The following is a 19209-nucleotide window of genomic DNA, read 5'->3' as shown; positions in this document are numbered from 1 at the left end:
GAATTTGGACTATTCTTTAAAAAGCAAAACGTTTCCAGTCTTGACAACTTTAAAGAAAAGTTTGAAAGTGTCATTGCTCAGATATGCTCATAAACCACAGGTAACAAAAAGACCACCAAAGCACCACTTAAATCAATTGTGCTGGTAGTGTAGGTATTRCAACATATCGATGTTGTGTTGGAAATAATTCTCACATAGGTAAGTGCCATCCAGTACTTTAGAGTGAAAGAGAAAGAAGCCTTCGGAATAGTATAGTTCTCATAGGCTGGACTTCCCCTGGGTTTGTTTTTACAGAAACAATAGTAACTCTGGGGGAGAAGAGACAAGAATTCAATTTTTAAAGTTTCTATACACTGTTTTCTAGCTCAATGCCATCCCTAGTGCTTCTCCTCTCCKCTCTGGAGGAGTAATTCCTTCCCTCCCATTTGTACTTTTGCCAAGAGGTGTCAAAACTGCTTTAAAAAAAAAAGCTTAAAAAAAGCTTGAATTTGATTAATATAGAGAAACAAGACTTTGCCTGACTGATAATAAAACTGATAAATGACATTTGAATTACTTGTAGCGGTAATTTATTACATAAAATATCTTTTATTTGACATGCGATTAGTTGCTGGAAGCATCACTCAATCTGACTAGTTTAAACATGCTTTAAAATGAACCCCTGGTAAAAAAACAGGGCTGTCTGCTGTTGGCGTTATGAAATATACTAATCCAGCAGTGAGGACAAAAATCTGACTTTAAATATTTAAATGATTAATTGGGTTTATATATTTTTTTACCTTCCTAACCCTTATAATTACAAGCAAACTCAGGGGAGTCTCTGCGCTAGGCGTGCAAAGCCGCATGCTTATCATGCATGTGCTGTCTGTGTCCTTCCCCATGGTATTTACGGTCCCCCATTCATGAGTTTTCATGCAAATTTTACATGTACTTAAAAATCAGCTCCATAGACTGCTCTGCTTGTCACTGGGAGTTTCTTCTCCCATCCGTGTGCTTCTATCAGGTGGGAGGCTGTAAAGTAGGGACATTTTTCCCTGGCAGTTAAAAATGGTATCTGGAATCTGGGCATCGTTTTTGTTTCTCTTCTTGCCAACTCCTTTTTGTGGGTTTGATATTTTAATCTTGGAAAAATCACCTTTTTCTACAGTTTTAAGTGTGGATATTAGTGAAGACTGACCGTATTTGGATGCCCAAAGCCTAATTAACTGATGTTAGGAAAGCCAATTCTGAGATAAATGGGATTCTTAAAATAGTAAGTGTTCGTTCTGGAAGTTGTGAAAATTAGATAGGATTATGGAAAACAGTGATGCAAATGGAGAAGACAGCTGTGTCCCTTCCATTTGCCTTTTGGTGGTCTGCTCTCTAGAGTGGCTCATTACATCTGTAGCATATGTATCTGAGGAGGGTTTCAGTACCTAAACTGCAAGAGTATCTGAGCCATTGCTGCTATTTTACTTCTTCCACATTTTCTTCTAGTTTTACAAGAAAGGGAAATGAAGCTTTGCMAAGAAATCAGTGCAAGCAGTTGAGTTTCAACTGGGAAACTTCTCACTGTCCCCATGTTCTAATTTCCACCTCAGCCTAAAGTCTTGGAGAGGAAAAACAAAACTGAATGTAGATTTTAGGCAGACGTGTGACATTCCACGGAACATTGTAATGTTGGTGTGGTCAATATAGAGCTTTCACTGTGCCCCTTGTCACTTTTCTTCTCTCCCTCTTTCCTTTTTTTTTTTTTTTTTTTGTGCCACGAGACCGAATTATATCACACATTGCCGAAACGACTAATGTGCTATTTCAGCTTCTTGTCTTTATAGACTCTCTGAACTTTAGGAAAGATCATTCTGGTCCCTTTTCATTAATAATGAAAACCAGGGGGCAATAAAATGTTCTTAGCTCAAGCATTACAGGGATGGAGGGAGAGCCGAGTGAGGTGAGAGGGCAGAGCTGACAGGGTCCTACAGGTGTCTCGCCGTTCTCCTCAGAGGTCACTGCAGTTGGGAGGCAGTTAGGGGCAGCCAGTCAAGGACTGCCAACTTATGCGTAAGGCACAGCTGGAATCACAGAGCCTCTGTGATTAATTAACCCTTTGCAATAGGACGTTCATCCTGGGATGAGGTGCCTGGTTATAGAAGAATACTTCTAGCCTGAAGTTTGTGTCGGAGAATTGGAAACCCAAGAGTATTCAGAGTCAGATGTCAGAAATGACAAAGGGGGCTGAGTGGAAAGGGGATGAATGACTGGGGTTTGCAGCAAGATTAGCCAGAGATCATTTTAAATCCCAACATGTACACAGACAGTTACTGCAGCTTAGCCTGACGTGTGTTAACTCATTAAGTTACAAAGTTATGATAATTTGATCATGTGCCTGAACTCCCAAACTGCATTTGCAGCAACCCAAGATACTGCCAGTGACAACATTCACCCATTCTGGAAGTTTAGATTTGTTTTAATATGTAAAATGTGCATGGAAAGTGTTTTGAGGAACCAAGAAGGAACCAAGGAGCTACGACTGTGTTTGAGGGTCAGTGCCTGTCTGTAGAGCCTGGGTGCTGGGCTTAGGAAGACCTGGTGCATTGCAACACTTGCAAGAGACCTCAGCAATGAGTGAGCAAAGCAGAAAGGAGACAAGCTCCCAGCCATTTCAGCCTATTAACCCTCTCTCTGGAAGCCCAATTAGAAAGTCTGGAGAAAAGAGTGCATTTCCTAGACATTGTAGGTCACATGCAGATTTGAATTTGTCTTCTCGGAGACTGTAACACCAGCCTCTGCCTCATCAGTGCTACCCACATCCTGCCACTGAACTTTAGGAAAGATCACTCGGCATCCTCTTTGTTATTAATGAAAACCGGGGGCAGTACCAGATTCGGAGCAAGTGCGTTGAGGGAGCTGCGAGGGAGGTGAGAGGATAAAGCTGGTGGAAAACTACAGGTGTCTTCTCATTGTGCTGGAGGAGCAGAGCACACTGYATCTTTGCTTTGCTCTGTTGAGTTCTCTAAGCTTCCATGCAGAATTGTGTGTTAAATGTCTCAAGCTTTTCTCTACTCCTTTTCCTTTCTCTCTGTAGATATTTCATTGCATATTTTGTCTTTGTGATATACTTTGGTCCCTATTCTTAATAAAGACGTGAAAGACACTATATCCTTTCTTACTACAGCAGTCCATAGCTGTTGACGCAGTATTCATAAACACATTTATTGCCCTGGCACAACTCTCCTTTCCTCAAAATATTTGGCTTTTTCTTTTTCCTGCGCTTTTCTCCCTCTCTGGCCCTGTCCCTGTTTTCAGAGGTTAGGGTAGTGAAGAGCAATTGGTATTCAGGTAATGAGTTAACCTTAGCTAGCACCAACATCACAGTTGTCCAGGGCCCGTCCAGGGTTCCAAATGTGTAAAGAAAAACAAAGCTTTTCTTCCGAAAGTGAGGAAAGACAGTTGGATGATACTTCATTAAATGCTGCTGTAATTTGTCTTGCTGTTAAACCTAAAACAAGRTTGGTCCCACAGCTGCAGCACTGTATAGATATTCCACTATCCTAGGGCTGTGAGCCTCCATACTGCACCTGAGGCCTTGCCCGCTCTTCAGTAAATCTACACCTGCTAAGAAACAGAAGAACTGGCATTATTCATTACTCTTTTACTCAAGTGGGGGTAGAAGAGGTGGGTGATATTAGTTGAAAATGTAGAAAATGTTGACGGCTGCAGTTCTGACTGTGGTTTCACGATTTCTTGGCTTTCTCGTATAGGTCCACCTGCCTCCAGATGGCGAGACTATGGGGCTTTGGCCATCATTATGGCAGGGATTGCCTTTGGCTTCCACCAGCTGTATAAGGTAATGCTTTTCCCCACTACCCCAACAGCTTGTTTTGTATTTGGAGAGAGCAACGTTATGCCACTTGTGTCCAAATGATTGTATTGATTCCAAGTGCAGTTCCAGTTGGTGAAATATCTGCTCTTGCTGACACTGCCATTGGTATGTTTGAGACAGTTAACCTGGAAATGCAGAGTCAAAAAGTGGCAAGCAAACAAAACAATTCTTTAACAGTAGATCTCAAACTGCTAGAAAGAAGTTATTTTTCATCATACTTTTTTCATTATTGGGGAAAAGGAACGCAATTGGATAAAAGGATTTGCCATCATTGGCCAGTAGAAACTAGCATCATAGGCAGGTCCTGTGGCCCCAGCTAATGCTTTGTCTACTGCTGGGTCTGCACCATGGGATAGCAAAGAACCTACTTTGCCTGGTCAGAAAATTGAAAAGAAGACGCCAACCTCCTGCTCTGCTCTACATCCATATTCCTACTGCGTTGTACTTAGTACAGGGCAGAGCAAGCATGTGTTTGCGTGTGTGCTGCCCTTCCTAATTTCCTGTGTGATGTTTCTCCAGCTCAGCATGTTCTTTTACTCCATATTTGCTCTCCAGCACTGTGGTAAGTGACATTAGCTAATGTCTTCTGGGAGACAGTCACATTCTGTGCCTATATAGGATGGCATAAACTCCCCAACTGTTCATGACAACACATCAGAGTGTAAAGGCCTTTGGTCCATTAGAAGTATGTTTTATGTTTGAAAAAGGGACAGTGATAACAAGTAACAAGTAGTTTTTGATTTTCATGTTTGTTTTTTTTCTTTAATTAGCAATTATTGGCCTGTTTAGTAAAATCTGTTTTACAAATCAAGTGTTATCCTTCATTTTAAACTACTTTTCTTATCTTTCCCTGTCACTAATGTTCTAGGTCTTGGGGCAAAATAGGGAGGCGAGATTTGACAACATGTTCCATCTATGGCAGGAAGCTTCCATGACTGTAGAGAGCGGCTCTTTAGTGAGCTACATTATCCCCTTGGTTATTACAGTAACTACAGTAACGTAGTGATGCCAATCTTAATGATTTTTTTCATTCTTGGGATTGATAAGTGTCTAGACAGATGTTAAGACAACAGCTACTGAGCCTTGCAGACATTAACACATTGCTGTTTCTAAATTACACAATTACACATATTTAACAGATATTGATGCTTTATATATCTATCTATATATTTTTTTTGGCATAATGTCACTGATGCTGTTAATATATCCTACTGCTATACTCCTTGTTTACGGATCTTGCTCTGCTGTCTATCCAAACCTCATAAGACATATTGTGTGCCTAGCAGAGACCCATATTCTTTTATTGGAGTAAGAAATCTTCGGAGACAGTTGATAAATTCCCACTGCCCTTCATGGGATTTTGAGGGGGAATTGCAAATAGAYTTTTACGTGAAAGATAGGATACTAGGATGAGACGTAGTTGTCCATGTGTGTTCTGTGAGGACTAGAAGAGAGCTGTTTATGGAAATTATCAAAAACCGTTGGGCTTTCAGAATGTCTGAGTATGAACATGTGTGTGTACATGTGCTTTGGGTGGATAAGAGCTGCATATAGTGACAGGGAAATGTTGAGGCAGTGCTAGTAAGTGTGAAAGGACGCTGTCCCACACGTCAGTTTGGATAATGAGCCCTGTCTCAGAAATGGTCCTGTATATATGCCTTTACAGAGGGTGGATGTACATCAAAAATCAGGCTSAAGAACAGTTAGGTACTTCCAGGGTAGTCATTTCAACATCCTAGAGCATCCTCCCTTGCCTTTCTTTCACTGTCCTGTTGTGCTTGGTGGAGTGCCCCTTCTGTTCAGATGTGCAGCATTGCAGAAGGCACCATGGTAATTAGGGGAGAGCTGTGACCTATTAGATCAAATTCCTCCTCCRCAAGGGCAGAAGGAGATAGGTTTCAAGGCTGTGTACAGCACTGGTGAGCTGTGTCCCTTCCTCTAGGAGCCTGGTTCTCACTCCCTTTAGCCCTGGTTCCTCAGTTCTATGTTACTAACTCTACTCCGCTTCCCTTTCTCTTCACTATTTCTCTGGATCTCTCCACCACTCTAATGCTCCCCCAGAGTTCATTAGATTTTATAATACATCTCATTCCTTTGCTTGTGCTTCCCTGGCCCTTTCAGTGTCCGTGTTTCCTTCTCCTCCCCACTTCTGCACTTCTTGCCTGATGGATGTAGCTCAAATGCTATATGTCCGTGTGTCCTCCTCAGAGAGTGCAAGAMCTGAAATTGTACCCTGCACATGATGGATGTTTCTCTGCACCGAGAGCTGTTCCAGGAAACTCCAAATAAAGTTAGGAACTGTTTTTCAACATGCCGAAAATTCTGACCAAAGCCCTTCTGTTTTCTCTTTTAAAACTTCTTTGAACTATGTTGGGAAGAAGTTATTTTCTCAGAGAGATGTTCACTGGCTCTGTGATGACCGATGAGGTTTGGGTGGAGGGCTTTGAGAAAGTTTCAGATAGATTAGAAAGGCCTTGGAGATCCTTGTTTCCTAAGAAAGTTTCTGTACTCCATGCAGAAATACCTGCTCCCTCTCATCATGGGAGGCAAAGAGGACAGGAAACAACTTCAGAGGATTGAGTCAAACATTTCTGAGATGAGTGGCAGTGTGACACAGACAGGTAAAGATTAATGACTCCATCAATTCACCCCTCAAAGCCCTTCTCCCCATTCCTCCGTTCTACAAAGACCCCCACCCTTCTGTTTCCTTCCATCCTCGCTTTACATGGTGACTTCATTTATCTGCTCTGAGAATCTGTTCACATTTGCAAATGAAGCCGCCGTCATTTCGGTTTAATTTGAAATTGCTTGTTTACTGTCGGCGCGGCCTCAATTAATTATGTTTTTACGGAAAGGCTCCCAACCTCAGAATATTAATAAGGGGAATAAAATGACAGCCTTTCGGAGGGCTGTAAAGTTCATTTTTAATTTCTGCTTCTCTGATGTTTTCAGGGGCTTTTTTTGGTGTTTTCCCCCCACCTTCCATCTGAAAACCCAAAGCAGAGTCAGGAGAGTCTGTAATTACTGTGCCTCCCTGACCTCAGCCACCTTCGCTGTTATTGACTCTATAGGGCACCTGTTCATTACCTGATGCCCTAATGACGGCCTGGATTAGCTGTTACCTGTCACACCAATAGAGTTTTTAATTTTACTTTATTTTATCAGCTTGTTTACTGGCTGGAAGCTTTGGGTAAAGCACCAAAGTAGAAAAAAGTGCTCCTGCAGCAGGAGTTGGAGTCCAGTAGAAGTTCTTCAGTGTTTCCTGGGCCAGGAGGGGTACACAGGGTGTTCTTCTGTTATGCAAAGGGGAAAATTGCAATTGTCTTTCCAATTGATGGAAATTTGGAAATTGATGGAAATTGCAATTGCATGGAATTGATGGAAATTGATGGAAATTGCAATTGTCTTTCCARTTGRTGGAAAGGGCGAAAAGTGTGGGTTTTAGCAGTAAGTTCATTAAAAGTGTTGAGGGAGAAGAAGCTGGTGGGCTGAGGGTGGGAAGATGCTAATTGCACTTTTTTAGAGGAGAGTGAGAGAAAAAAAAGCGGCTTTCATTTCTCCTGCCACCCTAAGGTCAGTCCCGAGACCAGCCCGTTCTCCGGCTTGGAGCCAGCCTCCGAGTTTGCCTGTGTGAGGCCCAAGATAGATAAATGATACAAACRTTGTATAAGTTCAGGGAGATGTACAAATCATAAACCAATATAATTAGAAGGGAGAGGTTTTGGATGGATATACTGTGGGCTATAGACATCTATACAATGGAAAGATAAACTAGAAATACTGGAGGTTAGATGCAGTGCAGGTAGATTGCCCRTAGTGCAGATAAATCATATGGATTAAAGTGAGCAGGCGGGCGTAGATAAATTAGATATAGTAGGAATAGAGGCATCTTGTAGCTAGACAACAGGAGAGACGTGTGTGTGTATGTGTGCTTGTATCTCAGTTTAACACTCTCCTGCTTTTCCCCTCACAGTGACTCAGTTACAGACAACTTTAGCAGCTGTTCAGGAGCTGCTAATACAGCAACAACAGAAAATCCAGGAGCTCACCCAGGAGCTGGCTGCTTCCAAGGTACCCACCCCTGGCTCTCCACCTTGAAAAATCCCCATCTCCTTTGGAACATGGATGGCTTCTTTTGTGTGCATAAAGCCATCCTTCATCTCATATTCCCCACCCACCAGTTTGTCYGCACCTGGCATTATCTAGGCTGTCTGTTCAAAGCACTGGATATTAATGGGGTGCCCAGTGAAATACATCTAGCTTCTGAGAGGATTTTGTTTTACAGTGTCATATGCAGGCTTTGTGTTTGTAGCCCCTGACTTCTTATCAGCTCTGTAGCTCCTACCCATGCCAGAAACTACAAGTATGTTGCACATGCAGAGGGAGGGCAGGGAGCCAGGCAACRTGCATTGCAATTGAGATGGAGTAGCTGTCCTTTCAGTCCACTGACTGCGAGAGGTAAAGGCCAGCTGTGCAGAGGCCTTATCTGTGGGTAGYGTGGCATTGTCATGTTTATATTTTCCCTATGCTCTTGTATTTTGAAGCAGAAGAAATTTTGAATTACTTTTGTACAGAGAGGGCTTTATCTTCTTGCTATGAAATCCCTTACAAAATGCTTTCCCACCTTTTTCCTATAGCAGAAGCAGTTGTTTTCTTCCCTTACCTATATTTCAGTCCTGTGCAAGCTCTTTGATGGTGTGTGGCTGGTGGGCCACAGCTCAGTGTAGGCGTGTACGCTGTGCTGTAGGAATCCCTCAGTGGCCCAGCTGTAAACTCAAATATGAAAGCCAGTTTATGGTCACAACACTTGAGTTTTTCTTGGGAACTGTGGCCTGTCGGTGGCTTGGAGCCAGTCCGGAAATTGGAAAACTGTTTTCAGGTCGTAAGTGTTAAGATTAAGACCACATGTTGAGCTTAAGGAAGGGAAAAGGGCATAAGTGCCTTGGTGGTTTAGAGACGCTTAGAAAAGTTTTTCCTTCCCTCCCCTTCTCCCTTCTGCTCTAAAATGGTAGCACACATTGTTATGATATCTAAACCTCATGTGTACAAAGGAAAACTTGGGCAACCCYACAAACCAAAGAATAAAAGCTGTGTTTTCTCAGCTGTAATGTAAGTTTTTATATCTGCTTTTCAAACTCCTACTGGCATGCTGTAAAAAATTAAAAAGAGGGGCTTTAAGTAATTAAAAAACGTACATAAAAATTCAAGGCTTGAATTTTCTACAACTGTTTTTTAAAGACACTGGCTAAAAAGCCCCAGATGTCAGATTTTATTTCTAAATCCTAGGCATCTGGCACCATATGTGTTTTGGAAATTTGAGTCCTTTGCCGACCAGTGAGTGGAAATCACTCCCTTGTTAATGTGCTGCTGTAGCTTTCAAGGTCTTGGAGAGCCAGAACAGTGGCTCCTGCATTCTGGCTGGCTGAGGGCTGGGAGTGTGAATCCCAAGGGAAGGAATCTGTGTGTATCACAGCTACCAGAGCCTGAGCCTCTCCCAGCTCGCTGAGTTCACAGCCCAGTAGTCACTGAGAGGAGCGCTGCCTGCGAAGGTGTYGGGGATTATTCAGGACTGGATGAAGTCTCTGTAAAGACTAAGTAGCAGCAACCAGTCCTAGTTACATCTGGTAGGAACTTGATGTCTTATTTCAGCCCTACCTTCCTTCAGTGGGGAGTCTGTTAGGATTATCTCTGCAGAGGTGGTCACAGATGGACTGATTCCCAGAAGCTGCTAACAGAAACAGCTATGGGAAATGCTAGTGCTAGATGTGATTCTTTCATTCCATACACAACCCTTCCCTATAGAAGTTCCTGTAGAGATAGGATGGGGGAACCATAGGTGATGGTCTGTCCTTCAGAATGCTCTTCTCATTTCTCCAGTTCCTTAAAGAGTTAAAGGAAGAATTGCCAGCAGTGTGATAGGAGTGTTCTCCTCAGTTGTCACCTTGCTCTAGTCTCTGCCTGACATCCCACAGCAGCTCTGGTGCGTTGCTGGCCACAGCTGTACCAGCCTTCCATGACTTACTTATCATCCGTCCCCACCAAATTGCATGCATTGCCTTGAAATATCCAGGAGAGTCCTAGTCCAGCTGCTTCCTGGAGATACGATACGATCTGGTAACCCAAGCAGAGCTCTAATTGTTCAGATCTTGTGGGGAAGCTCTAATTGTTCACGTCTAGTGGGGAAAGTTTGGGGAGCTTTCAAGCACCAATTTATCAGTCCAACTTTGAAATGCCCCACAGTGCAGTTTATCGAGCCTTTATTTTGTGGTTTCGGAGGAATAAATGAGGGGACTTGCACTTTGTTATTTGTACTTATTTGTATATGATATTTGAATCCGTTGCCTCAGCTAAGCTCAGGCTCAGGAAAGAGTGCAGTACTTGCTTCTGTTTTGCACTATGTATGCTCTTCTATGTAACTACGTAACTTCTGTGTTAATTCTGTTGTGAATCCCACTGCCTTTCAGGTTCAGAGTTCTTCTCTAGAAATGGTACCATAGTTTCAGTGTCAAACAGTTTGGTTTACYGTTTTGTATTTGCTATATGCCTGACTTGGTGGAAACCTTCCTATGCAGACCTGTTTTGGTCTAAAAAAGTTGAAAGTGCTGGGCTGCTTGTAATGGAAAACAGAAAGGTCCCCTTGAGATGCTTCAACAGTGACTATGCATTTTAGGTTGGAAACAAGATAAATTTGTTCTCAAAACCGAAAGCAAATACTCAAATTGTATTAACACCCCACAAAAACTCTTTATTTTTTATTTTTTTATTTTTTTATTTTTCTGATGGTTGTGGGAATCCACTGAGGTCCTTCTTCACTGTAGAAGACTTTCTGTCCCAACGGGAGCGATTTTAAATGATAGGGCTTGTATTTCCCTGGTTCTTGAGATTCTCACATGGGAGGAGAGGGAAGGCAAGATAGAAAAATGATTTTCGTGAGCTGTCTCCTAGTTCGTGCTTCTGATTTTTGCTCCTTTTTCATGTTATAGGCCACAAGTTCCACTAACTGGATTCTGGAGTCGCAGAATATTAATGAATTGAAATCTGAGATCTACTCACTAAAAGGCCTCCTCCTGAACCGGTATGGATGGAATATGAAAGCAGATTATTGTGTGGGGAAAGGGTTGTTTTCTGGGGTTCTCTCGGCCATTGAGATGAAAGGCATTCCCAAAAGGAACTAGTTCTGTACCTATCCTGTTATTATTGCCGTTAACCCCACTTTGCACTCCACTATCACCTTCTATTTGCAGGTCTCAAAATGCTTTTCAAGCTTGCCTTAAATCACCAAATGTTTGGGGTAATTAATAAGATTTTTCCTCAGGTTTTCACCACAGGTAGGATGCCCTCTCGCCTAGTTTTAGCTGTTGACTGTATCCGGTCTGAGCCACCCATCTCCATAACACTGTGTTACGGAGAGAGAGGCAGTTCTGGATCCAGTTCATCTGGCCTGTTTGCAGTTGGGGCATAACCAGAATGAGCAGAATCACACTTGAGTAGGGTCCATGTCTCTCCCTTGGCTAGCTCAGATACAGGCATCATATGCTGCACCAGCCTGTGGGACAGTCATAAGAACAAGGATCAGATCTCAATTCTTATAAAAATCCCTTTATTTTTTTCTAGAATATATTTCAGAGTTTATTTAGCCTTTCAGCTGCTGATCCTTTCACTCTGATATGACTCCTTTGCCTCCTTCCCTAACAATCTTTTTAATCCTCCGTAACCCTCGTATTGCCAACAGGAGTCATTGTAGAAAGCTTTGGGTGCTTGGGATCACATATTCAGTTACCAGCTGTTGAGCTACTTCATAGTAGCATTATTACTGGGGAGGGAACACAAGTTAGCGATGCCTCTTCAGCCGTGGGGAGGTAGTTCAGGGATCACAGACCTGTTCATCTCGTTAGGCCTCTACYTGTCAGGCTGGGTGAGGAGCAGGTACAGAGGCTTACCCATCCTTCGTCTTTTTGTTGAGGAGGGTTTCCTCTTCGATTTGATTTATACACACACAGCCTTTCAGCTGTCTGCTGCTGGCCAGCAGCAGGGTGATAGCAGCTGATAGCACTGGGAAAGCTGGAGTGACTGTCATTAGGGAGAAATCCCTGGTTTATGCAGCTGGGGGAGAAGTGTTTTGGGAAAAAATAAGAGTGTTTGCTTTTACAGAAAGGCAAATGTTTCTGCAGCGCGCAGGTGGCAGCAGCACTGGAGCCAAGAAAGTCTCCAAATTGAATTTCATGATAGCATCTATGACAGTGGTTGAATAAAGCAGGTGTTAGCAGGAGATGCCATCCTTCCCTGCACTCCAAGTTCCTCCAGGACTGGTGTGGCAGCAGAGACAGGAGGGGGCTGCAACTACTGTTTTGAGTTTCCAACTAGGCAAGTGAAATCTTCTTGCTTGAGTGCTTACTGAGGAGAGCAGCCAGCGTTTTTGGTCTGCTCTGGTCTTGTTCTTGGCCTAGGCAGTTCCTAAGGGGTATGTGAACTCCTTCCCACGCAGCATCATCTTCAGAGCTTCCTCAGTTAAAATCTGCACTCTCCCACTTCCCACATGGATGAGCAAGGATCGTGCTTGCCTGGGAGATACCAGACTTTTTCTCTGTTATTCATGATGGATAACTTTCTGAAGGCACCAGTGCTCCCTGCTGCACTTGTGCGTGTCCTCTTCAGTGCTTGGATTCTCCTTTGAGGGGTGGGCATTAGCTGGGTGCTGTCAGTTCCTTAAATCCCACTTGGAGAGGCCTCGCTGAGGACAGAAGAGCCAGCAGGAGCTCTTGCTGGCTCTTGCACTGCTGGTGCAAGGCAGTACGAGCGCATTCAGCTGGGGGAAGCTGAACCAGTTTGCAGAAGCCAAGCTCTGGCCCGAACATGTGAAATGCAGGCCGGGACTAAGAGCTAGGCCCCGGTCTGGGACGAGCCAGCAGGCAGTGGCTCTGTATTGCAGTGGAGAGGAGAGCCAGATGGTGAAATTCCTTGGCTCAGACCTGAGGGCCTAATGCCTCTGACTTCTTGCTCCAGTGGGAATTTTCTTTACCAATTAATTAGTGGTTGTTGTATAAAGGGATACTGAGCACCCCTGTCTTTCCAGGGGTAGCATTTCTGATTGCCAGCTTWGTCTGTGAGATTGCCAAACCAGATCCTTTCAGCAGTGCCCAGCTGTGTGCAGCAGCTTTTCCCCCGTGCGCACGCTCAGTTACTGGGTGCCTGTAAAGCACTTGGAGATGCTGGCTGCAGAAGTGCAGTGGCCTTGGTTTTATTTGTTTATAACAAAGGAGACTTGCAAATTCAGTCCTGCTTTCCATGATTCCCCCAGAATGAATGCCTCCCTTCTCTCTAATGATAACCCCCTCAGTGTTTTTTAATAAAAGCCCCTTTTCTCTCCTTTTCTTTTCCTCTACCTCTGCCCCCCAAGGAGGCAGTTCCCTCCCTCCCCTTCGGCTCCTAAGATCCCGTCATGGCAGATCCCCGTGAAGCCAAGCTCACCCTCTAACCCTATTGCTGCCAATCATAACAGCAGCAGCGACATCTCGCCCGTGAGCAACGAGTCTACTACCTCATCGCCRGTCAAGGAGAATCACAGCCCCGAGGCCTCCAAGGTTGGCTGCCATTTGCTGAGCGCCGAGGAGGGCAACAAGGCAGTGATTGACGTCAAGAGCCAAGTGCGGATGGAGGTGCAGGGTGAGGAGGAGAAACGGGAAAACAAAAGGAATGAGGAGGAGGAAGAGGACGATGAGGATGACGACGTGAGCCACGTGGATGAGGAGGAATGTCTGGGAGTCCAGACGGAGGACCGGCGAGGAGGAGATGGGCAGATCAACGAGCAAGTGGAGAAGCTACGAAGACCTGAAGGGGCCAGCAATGAGAATGAGATTGACTAAAGCATCTTGTTTTCTTCTTCAGCTGCTGTACATCTTCCCTAGCCTCCTGCACTGTCCCTGGTACCTCTCCCATTTTGTGGAGAGAAGTGCCCCCCATCCCCTCCAGTGATTCTTCTGTGATTGACCTCGAATAGGGTCATAATTGCCCAGCAAACAAGGTGGGCCCTGTTTCAGCGCAGGGCTGTGCAGTGTTGCAGTGGCTGCTCCTTCCCTCCCAGTCCCACCTTCTCCCCATGACCTGGGGTCCCAGCCTAGGCTGGAAGCCAGTCGCCTTACCATGCAGCACAGCTACAGAAGCCAGTCATCTTTCAGAAACATCCAGCATCTCCTCTGCAGTGGTCAGCCTCTTCCCTGCAACCTAGAGTCCTCCTGTCCAGTTTGGGAAATGAGGCTATCCCGAGCTACTCTATTTTACAAGCCTTTAATCCCACATAAATCCTGAACCAGTTCACACTGTTTTCCAAAATAACGCTCTTTTTTATTTCTGAAAATAATTGATGTTCCATCTCCAAATCAGAAGGTTTTAACCCTGAATTCCTCATTAGATGTCACTCAGCCACCTACTTCCAAGCCTTATGTCAAGCCTCAAATTCCTGAAACAACCCAGCATTTAAAAACACTAAATTTCTTGTGGGGTCCAAAGAACATTATTCCCACCCCACAGGCTCCCTTCCACTCATCAAAGTGGCCTCTTGCTAGGTATCCAAGCCCGAGTTTCATGGCCACAGGAAAATGCATGAGAACAAGTGGCTTTGTTACCAATTCCTTCCCAGTGAAAGAAGGCKTTGAAAGATGACCCCACTCACCCCAATTATTACCCTTGTTCCTCCAAAGGCAAACGGAGCTCACATCAGATTTTGACATCTTAAAATTTATTTATAGCTCCCATGAATGAATGAATGAATGAGGTGATAATCAGATGCTGAAAGAGTTGGTTAATTCTGAATCTTCACAATGGTTCTTAGCCTATTTTTTCCCTAAATGAGGAGAAAACCCAACTTAAGCGATCACCTGAGACCTGCATCTACACAAAGACAGGTGCCTGCTTCAGCCAAGCAGTCTTTGCAGAAGAAAGAACAGTTCCAGCTCTGAGGTACGCCACTATCCTTTCTTGCCCAGCCCAGCCTTTTTTCACCCCATTGGGGCTATACAGAGAATAAAACGGTGAATTTTGAAACCTCTCATTTGCAGCATTGTGTTCTCAGCTGGTAAAATGGTGGTGTCCAATTATTATTCACTGCATCAGAGCCTCTTAGCAGAGCAGTTCCTGTAACATCTGAGTCACCCTCTCCTCACCAAGCAAGCGTGCTCGTCTGTGTGATCATGTATAGATTTAAAATATAAAATACAATTGTATATAATTGTAATAAATATGAGTTACCACTATTTAACACCAGGCTGTTACTGGATTACTGTGGCTCTTATTCTGGGGAGAAATACGCATGCGGGGTGGTAAAGGGAGGGAAGGGGGGAAATTCCAGAAATTCACTGCTTACAAAATGTTTTCCAGTGGGCCCTTATGCTTGGTTTGTGTTTAAGCTGCTCCAGTCCTAGGTTACGTCAGCAGGAGGCAGTGTGCAGAATGGCCTAAGTGCAGTAATAAGTGCAATATAAATAGCTGTAACGGCAGCGCAGGGCTAGGCTGCCTCGCTGAGTGCACAGGGAGAGCTGGGTGCATCGTCTTGGGAGTGAAATGCAGCCAGGCCGGTCCCTTTGCTCCCAGGAGGAGGCACTGTGGGGCCCGCAAAGCTGCGTCCTGCTCCCGGGCACCCCTTGCAGCAGGAGGTGCTGAAGGGAGCGCGTGAGATATCCCAYAGCCCCCCGGCTTATCTTCCTGCCGGGAATGCCGTGCGGTGTCCCGTGACTGTGCTAGCCCTGCCATGTTAGCCCAGACGCCGTGGAGAGCATGGTGGGTACAGCAGCGCCGAGCTCCTGCACTCCCGTCTGCTTCCAACGGGAACGTTTGGCTCCCTTCTTAAAAATGAGGGATTTGCTTGATTCCTGGGTATTTGGGTGTCTGGTACACAGTGACATTTTCCCGCTCATGGGGAGCGAAAGGGACCTTCATATTACTGTATTTAGACCTGCTGTTGAATGTGATGATTTCTCATTCCTTAAATGGACGAATATCTTCCCCAGGAGTGAGTGAGTGCGTGTGTGTCTCTCTCCCTCTCCTTCTCAATCTCTCTCTGCCGCTTAACGTTCCCAAAGAACGTCACGTTTAGCTAAAACGGGAAAATTTGAAAATGTTTTAAAGCAAAGGCTTTTCTTGAGAGATGGCGCTTTTCATTTCTACAAGCCAAGAATGCCGTGAAAAGAAAGCAAGGCTGAATGCGGGGAAATAATGAAAAAGTATTGTCCTGCCTGTGTACATTTTATATACATAGAAGGTTTTGAAAATAGAAAGTGCCTGGACAACAGCAGTCGGTGAAATGTGGAAAATATGTTGCTGAGGTATGTGCCTTGCAGAGTGACTTACGAGGTTTACAGTACAAGCATCYTGCGGGTTCCTTTTTCCCCCCCTTTTCCTCCATGTTCCCAGTGTTCACTTCATTTACCTCAAGTTTTCTGGTGCAGCAATAAAGGGCAATTTTCCTCGTCTGCCTTTTTCCCACCCTTAATTCTTCATTCCTAGAACCCTTACCACTGGTTATTGCTTTTTCCTTCCCCAACCTGACATGAATCTCAGCAGACTCCATCATAGCCCTTGTTGCTCAAAAAGCTACCTCTCGTCCTCTAGCTCCTGGTGGAGTTTTGTTGAGGATTCCAACCTATCGGCAGAGAAGTTGGAAGAAGCCAGTCGTTCTTACAAGTAGGTATTTTTGGAAATCATGGGTGCTGTTCCTCTCGTATCTTCTCCTTCTTTCTAGCATAGCAGCAGTTTTGGGGTCAGTATTTTGAACTGTGTAGCCTGACTTCTAACTAATTCTTTTTTTTTTTCTTTTTTGGCTAGAAGCTTCATAGATCAGCACTCTGTGAAAGGGTTAGCCCAATGGCCGGTAGGCACTGAGGATGGCATCATATTAGCTGAGAGAAGCCCAAGTAGCAAACCCTTTGCCTGCAGAAAACAGCAGCAGCCACTGYTTGGCTTATCCAAGTGGACGGTTTCACACTGTAAGCAGCCTCTGTTTTACAGGCACAGGAAGAAGAACAAACAGTGCCCCAGCTGGTGAGCTCAGTTTGCTCTTAACATGGTTTCTGTAGGTTCCTGGTGCGGTGTAGGAAGCAGGTGAAGGGAACCTCCTCTGAACAGTGTCGTGTTTCAGCGAAACCCTGCAGACCGGTCGTCTGTCCCGTAGAGGAAGCCGTGTCAGGCTGGTGCTTTCCACTGGTASGTGACTATAAAAGCAGCCACGAGAGATGAGTGGGGAGTTCAAAAAAATGAGCAAAGTAGGAAAAGATTAAAGAGATGTCTCCTGATCATCCTTGTCCAACCTTCTTCATTGCTAGGATTGAAAAATAAGCCCTCTATGAATCTTGGACAGAAGCAGGAAAAACAGAATTACTGCTTTTTACTTGTTGGGAGCATAAACTCACAGTGTTAGGGACCAGAATGAAGGGGATGGACAGTGAGGTCCTGGGAAATCTTGCTAATTTTCTGCATGACATTTTCTAAGGCATTTGACTTGTAGCATGCCTCAGTTTGCCCATGTGAGGGTAAAAACCATTGCCTAGTAGCTACCGAGATAAGACAAAGCAGATTTTGGCAACCAGAGGTATTGCTAAGACCTGCAGCTCGTTTACTACCCCTCTAACTGGTGTGYGTGGGGAGAAGGCCAGGGCTGCCGCAGAGCCCCTGGAGCCCCTGTCCCTGACTGCCCAGCTGCGGAGAGGAGCCGCACGCCTGCCCGCAGCCGCCTCTTCTGCCCGTGGCCCTGGCTCGGGGGCCGCCCTCCAGACCTGCTCTTTCCTTGCTGCCCCTCAGCTTCTTCTGACAGGTAAGTGCGTTTTAGTTACCTCTGTTCTCGCCTCAGGTTCCAGCGGGGTGGGGGAACTGGCAGGATTCGCAGAGGCTGCTGCAGCCCGCGCTGCGGTCGCTTTGGCGCCAGAGGGGCTGCCGTGACGGCAGGGATGGCAGGAGGGCTGGTGCATGCTGGTGCACACCAAGGTGCTGCCTCGGGGACAGCAGCAGTGTTGGAGCTGGAAGAAACCAGCCCGTGTCTGCTCTCGTGCGCTCCCTTGCAGTGGAGGCCGCCTTCGCCTCTCCTTGGGGGGAACGGGTCCCTCGGGGGTGACGGCTTGGCAGCAGGCCCGGGAGAGTGTCGGGGGCCAAATCTGATCCCAGGGCCTGACTAGACCTTCCCCACGCAGCAGCTAGTGGAGATGCTGCCTGCCGTTGCCTTTTGCTTGGCACAAATTGTCTGTGGTGGTGGTGGCCCTGCACACCGAGAACCAAGCTGGAGCTGAGGGACTCCAGGCAGGGCTGGAGCTCTCTCTGGTCGGGTGGTAGCAAGAGACAGGCTTTGCCTTGACCGCTTAAGAACATGAGTATAGCAATGCTGGGAGTGAAATAGGAAATGATTCACCTGGGGGCACAGGAGAGAGCTTCCCATAGAATGCTGATAGAGTTCATAGAATGCTTAAGGTGGGAAGGGACCTCAGAGGTCATCGAGTCCAACCCCCTGCACACGCAGGGTCACCCAGAGCACGGGGCACAGGGCTGTGTCCAAGTGGGTGTTAAAGATCTCCAAAGAAGGAGACTCCACAACCTCCCTGGGCAGCCTGTTCCAGGGCTCTATCCTTCCTTCTCCATCCTTCATTCTTCTTTTATGCCCTTATTTCTTAAACTGAGCTGCTTACATGGCAGTTAGTCCCTGYAGGGTTAACTGCAGAGCTGGGTCCACCTGCTGCAGGGCTGGCCCTTGCAGCTCCCTGTGCTGCTAAAATGAAGCAAAATGCGGGAAATGCAGCGAGGCCGAGTGCGGGGGAGCGGGGCAGGAGCGAGGGCCGCCCGCCGCGCTGCGTGCTGCACACGGAGGGGCTGGCATGGTCTCGCCCAGCTCAGGGAGAAAAACAGTCCCATCCCCAAAAGGGAGCGAGCACTAACCTAATAAAGGCACCAGCTGGACGAAGGGAAAACCAGCTCTTCGTCAAAAAAAAAAAAAAAAAAAAACTCCTTTCATTAGAAAAATAATATATTTCATCCAAATAAGGTAAAAATATTTGAAATGGGGCAGAAGTGAGCACTAGGCAGCATCTGTCAGGCCCTTTCTGGAAAGGGGAAGATTATTAAACTCAATTACAATTTATTTTTGTAAAGTGTCTTTCAGACTAAAAATCTCCCCAAACGCTTTGCAAGGACTGCTCAGGGGTTACTTTGCAGTGTGGAGCATCTTAAAAGAACACCCCCAGTTTCCTGCAGGCTCCTATTTTCTATATCTGCTGGAGGATTTAACCCCTTAGGATGTTTTATTCTGAATTTGTGCAAGTTCAAGAGATCTTTTATGATCCTGGCCACAAAAGCAGGGGACTCGGGGCATGGGG

General features: G+C 45.5%; 1 protein-coding gene across 1 annotated transcript in view; it reads left to right on the top strand.

The window, feature by feature from the left end:
* PEX14 (peroxisomal biogenesis factor 14) overlaps positions 1–15020 on the top strand; it is a 76216-nt gene extending 61196 nt beyond the window's left edge. The window contains exons 5-9 of the mRNA XM_026053678.1: positions 3741–3826; positions 6381–6483; positions 7836–7933; positions 10846–10937; positions 13260–15020. Coding sequence (XP_025909463.1) covers positions 3741–3826; positions 6381–6483; positions 7836–7933; positions 10846–10937; positions 13260–13725 — 845 coding nt within the window. The 3' untranslated portion in view covers positions 13726–15020. The remainder of the gene's footprint in view (positions 1–3740; positions 3827–6380; positions 6484–7835; positions 7934–10845; positions 10938–13259) is intronic.
* Positions 15021–19209: the final 4189 nt, after the last annotated feature.

The sequence above is a fragment of the Nothoprocta perdicaria genome, unplaced genomic scaffold, assembly GCF_003342845.1.
Source record: "Nothoprocta perdicaria isolate Ctin4 unplaced genomic scaffold, notPer1 scaffold_117, whole genome shotgun sequence".
NCBI classification, from domain to species: Eukaryota; Metazoa; Chordata; class Aves; order Tinamiformes; family Tinamidae; genus Nothoprocta; species Nothoprocta perdicaria.
This window is presented reverse-complemented; position numbering and strand designations above follow the sequence as displayed.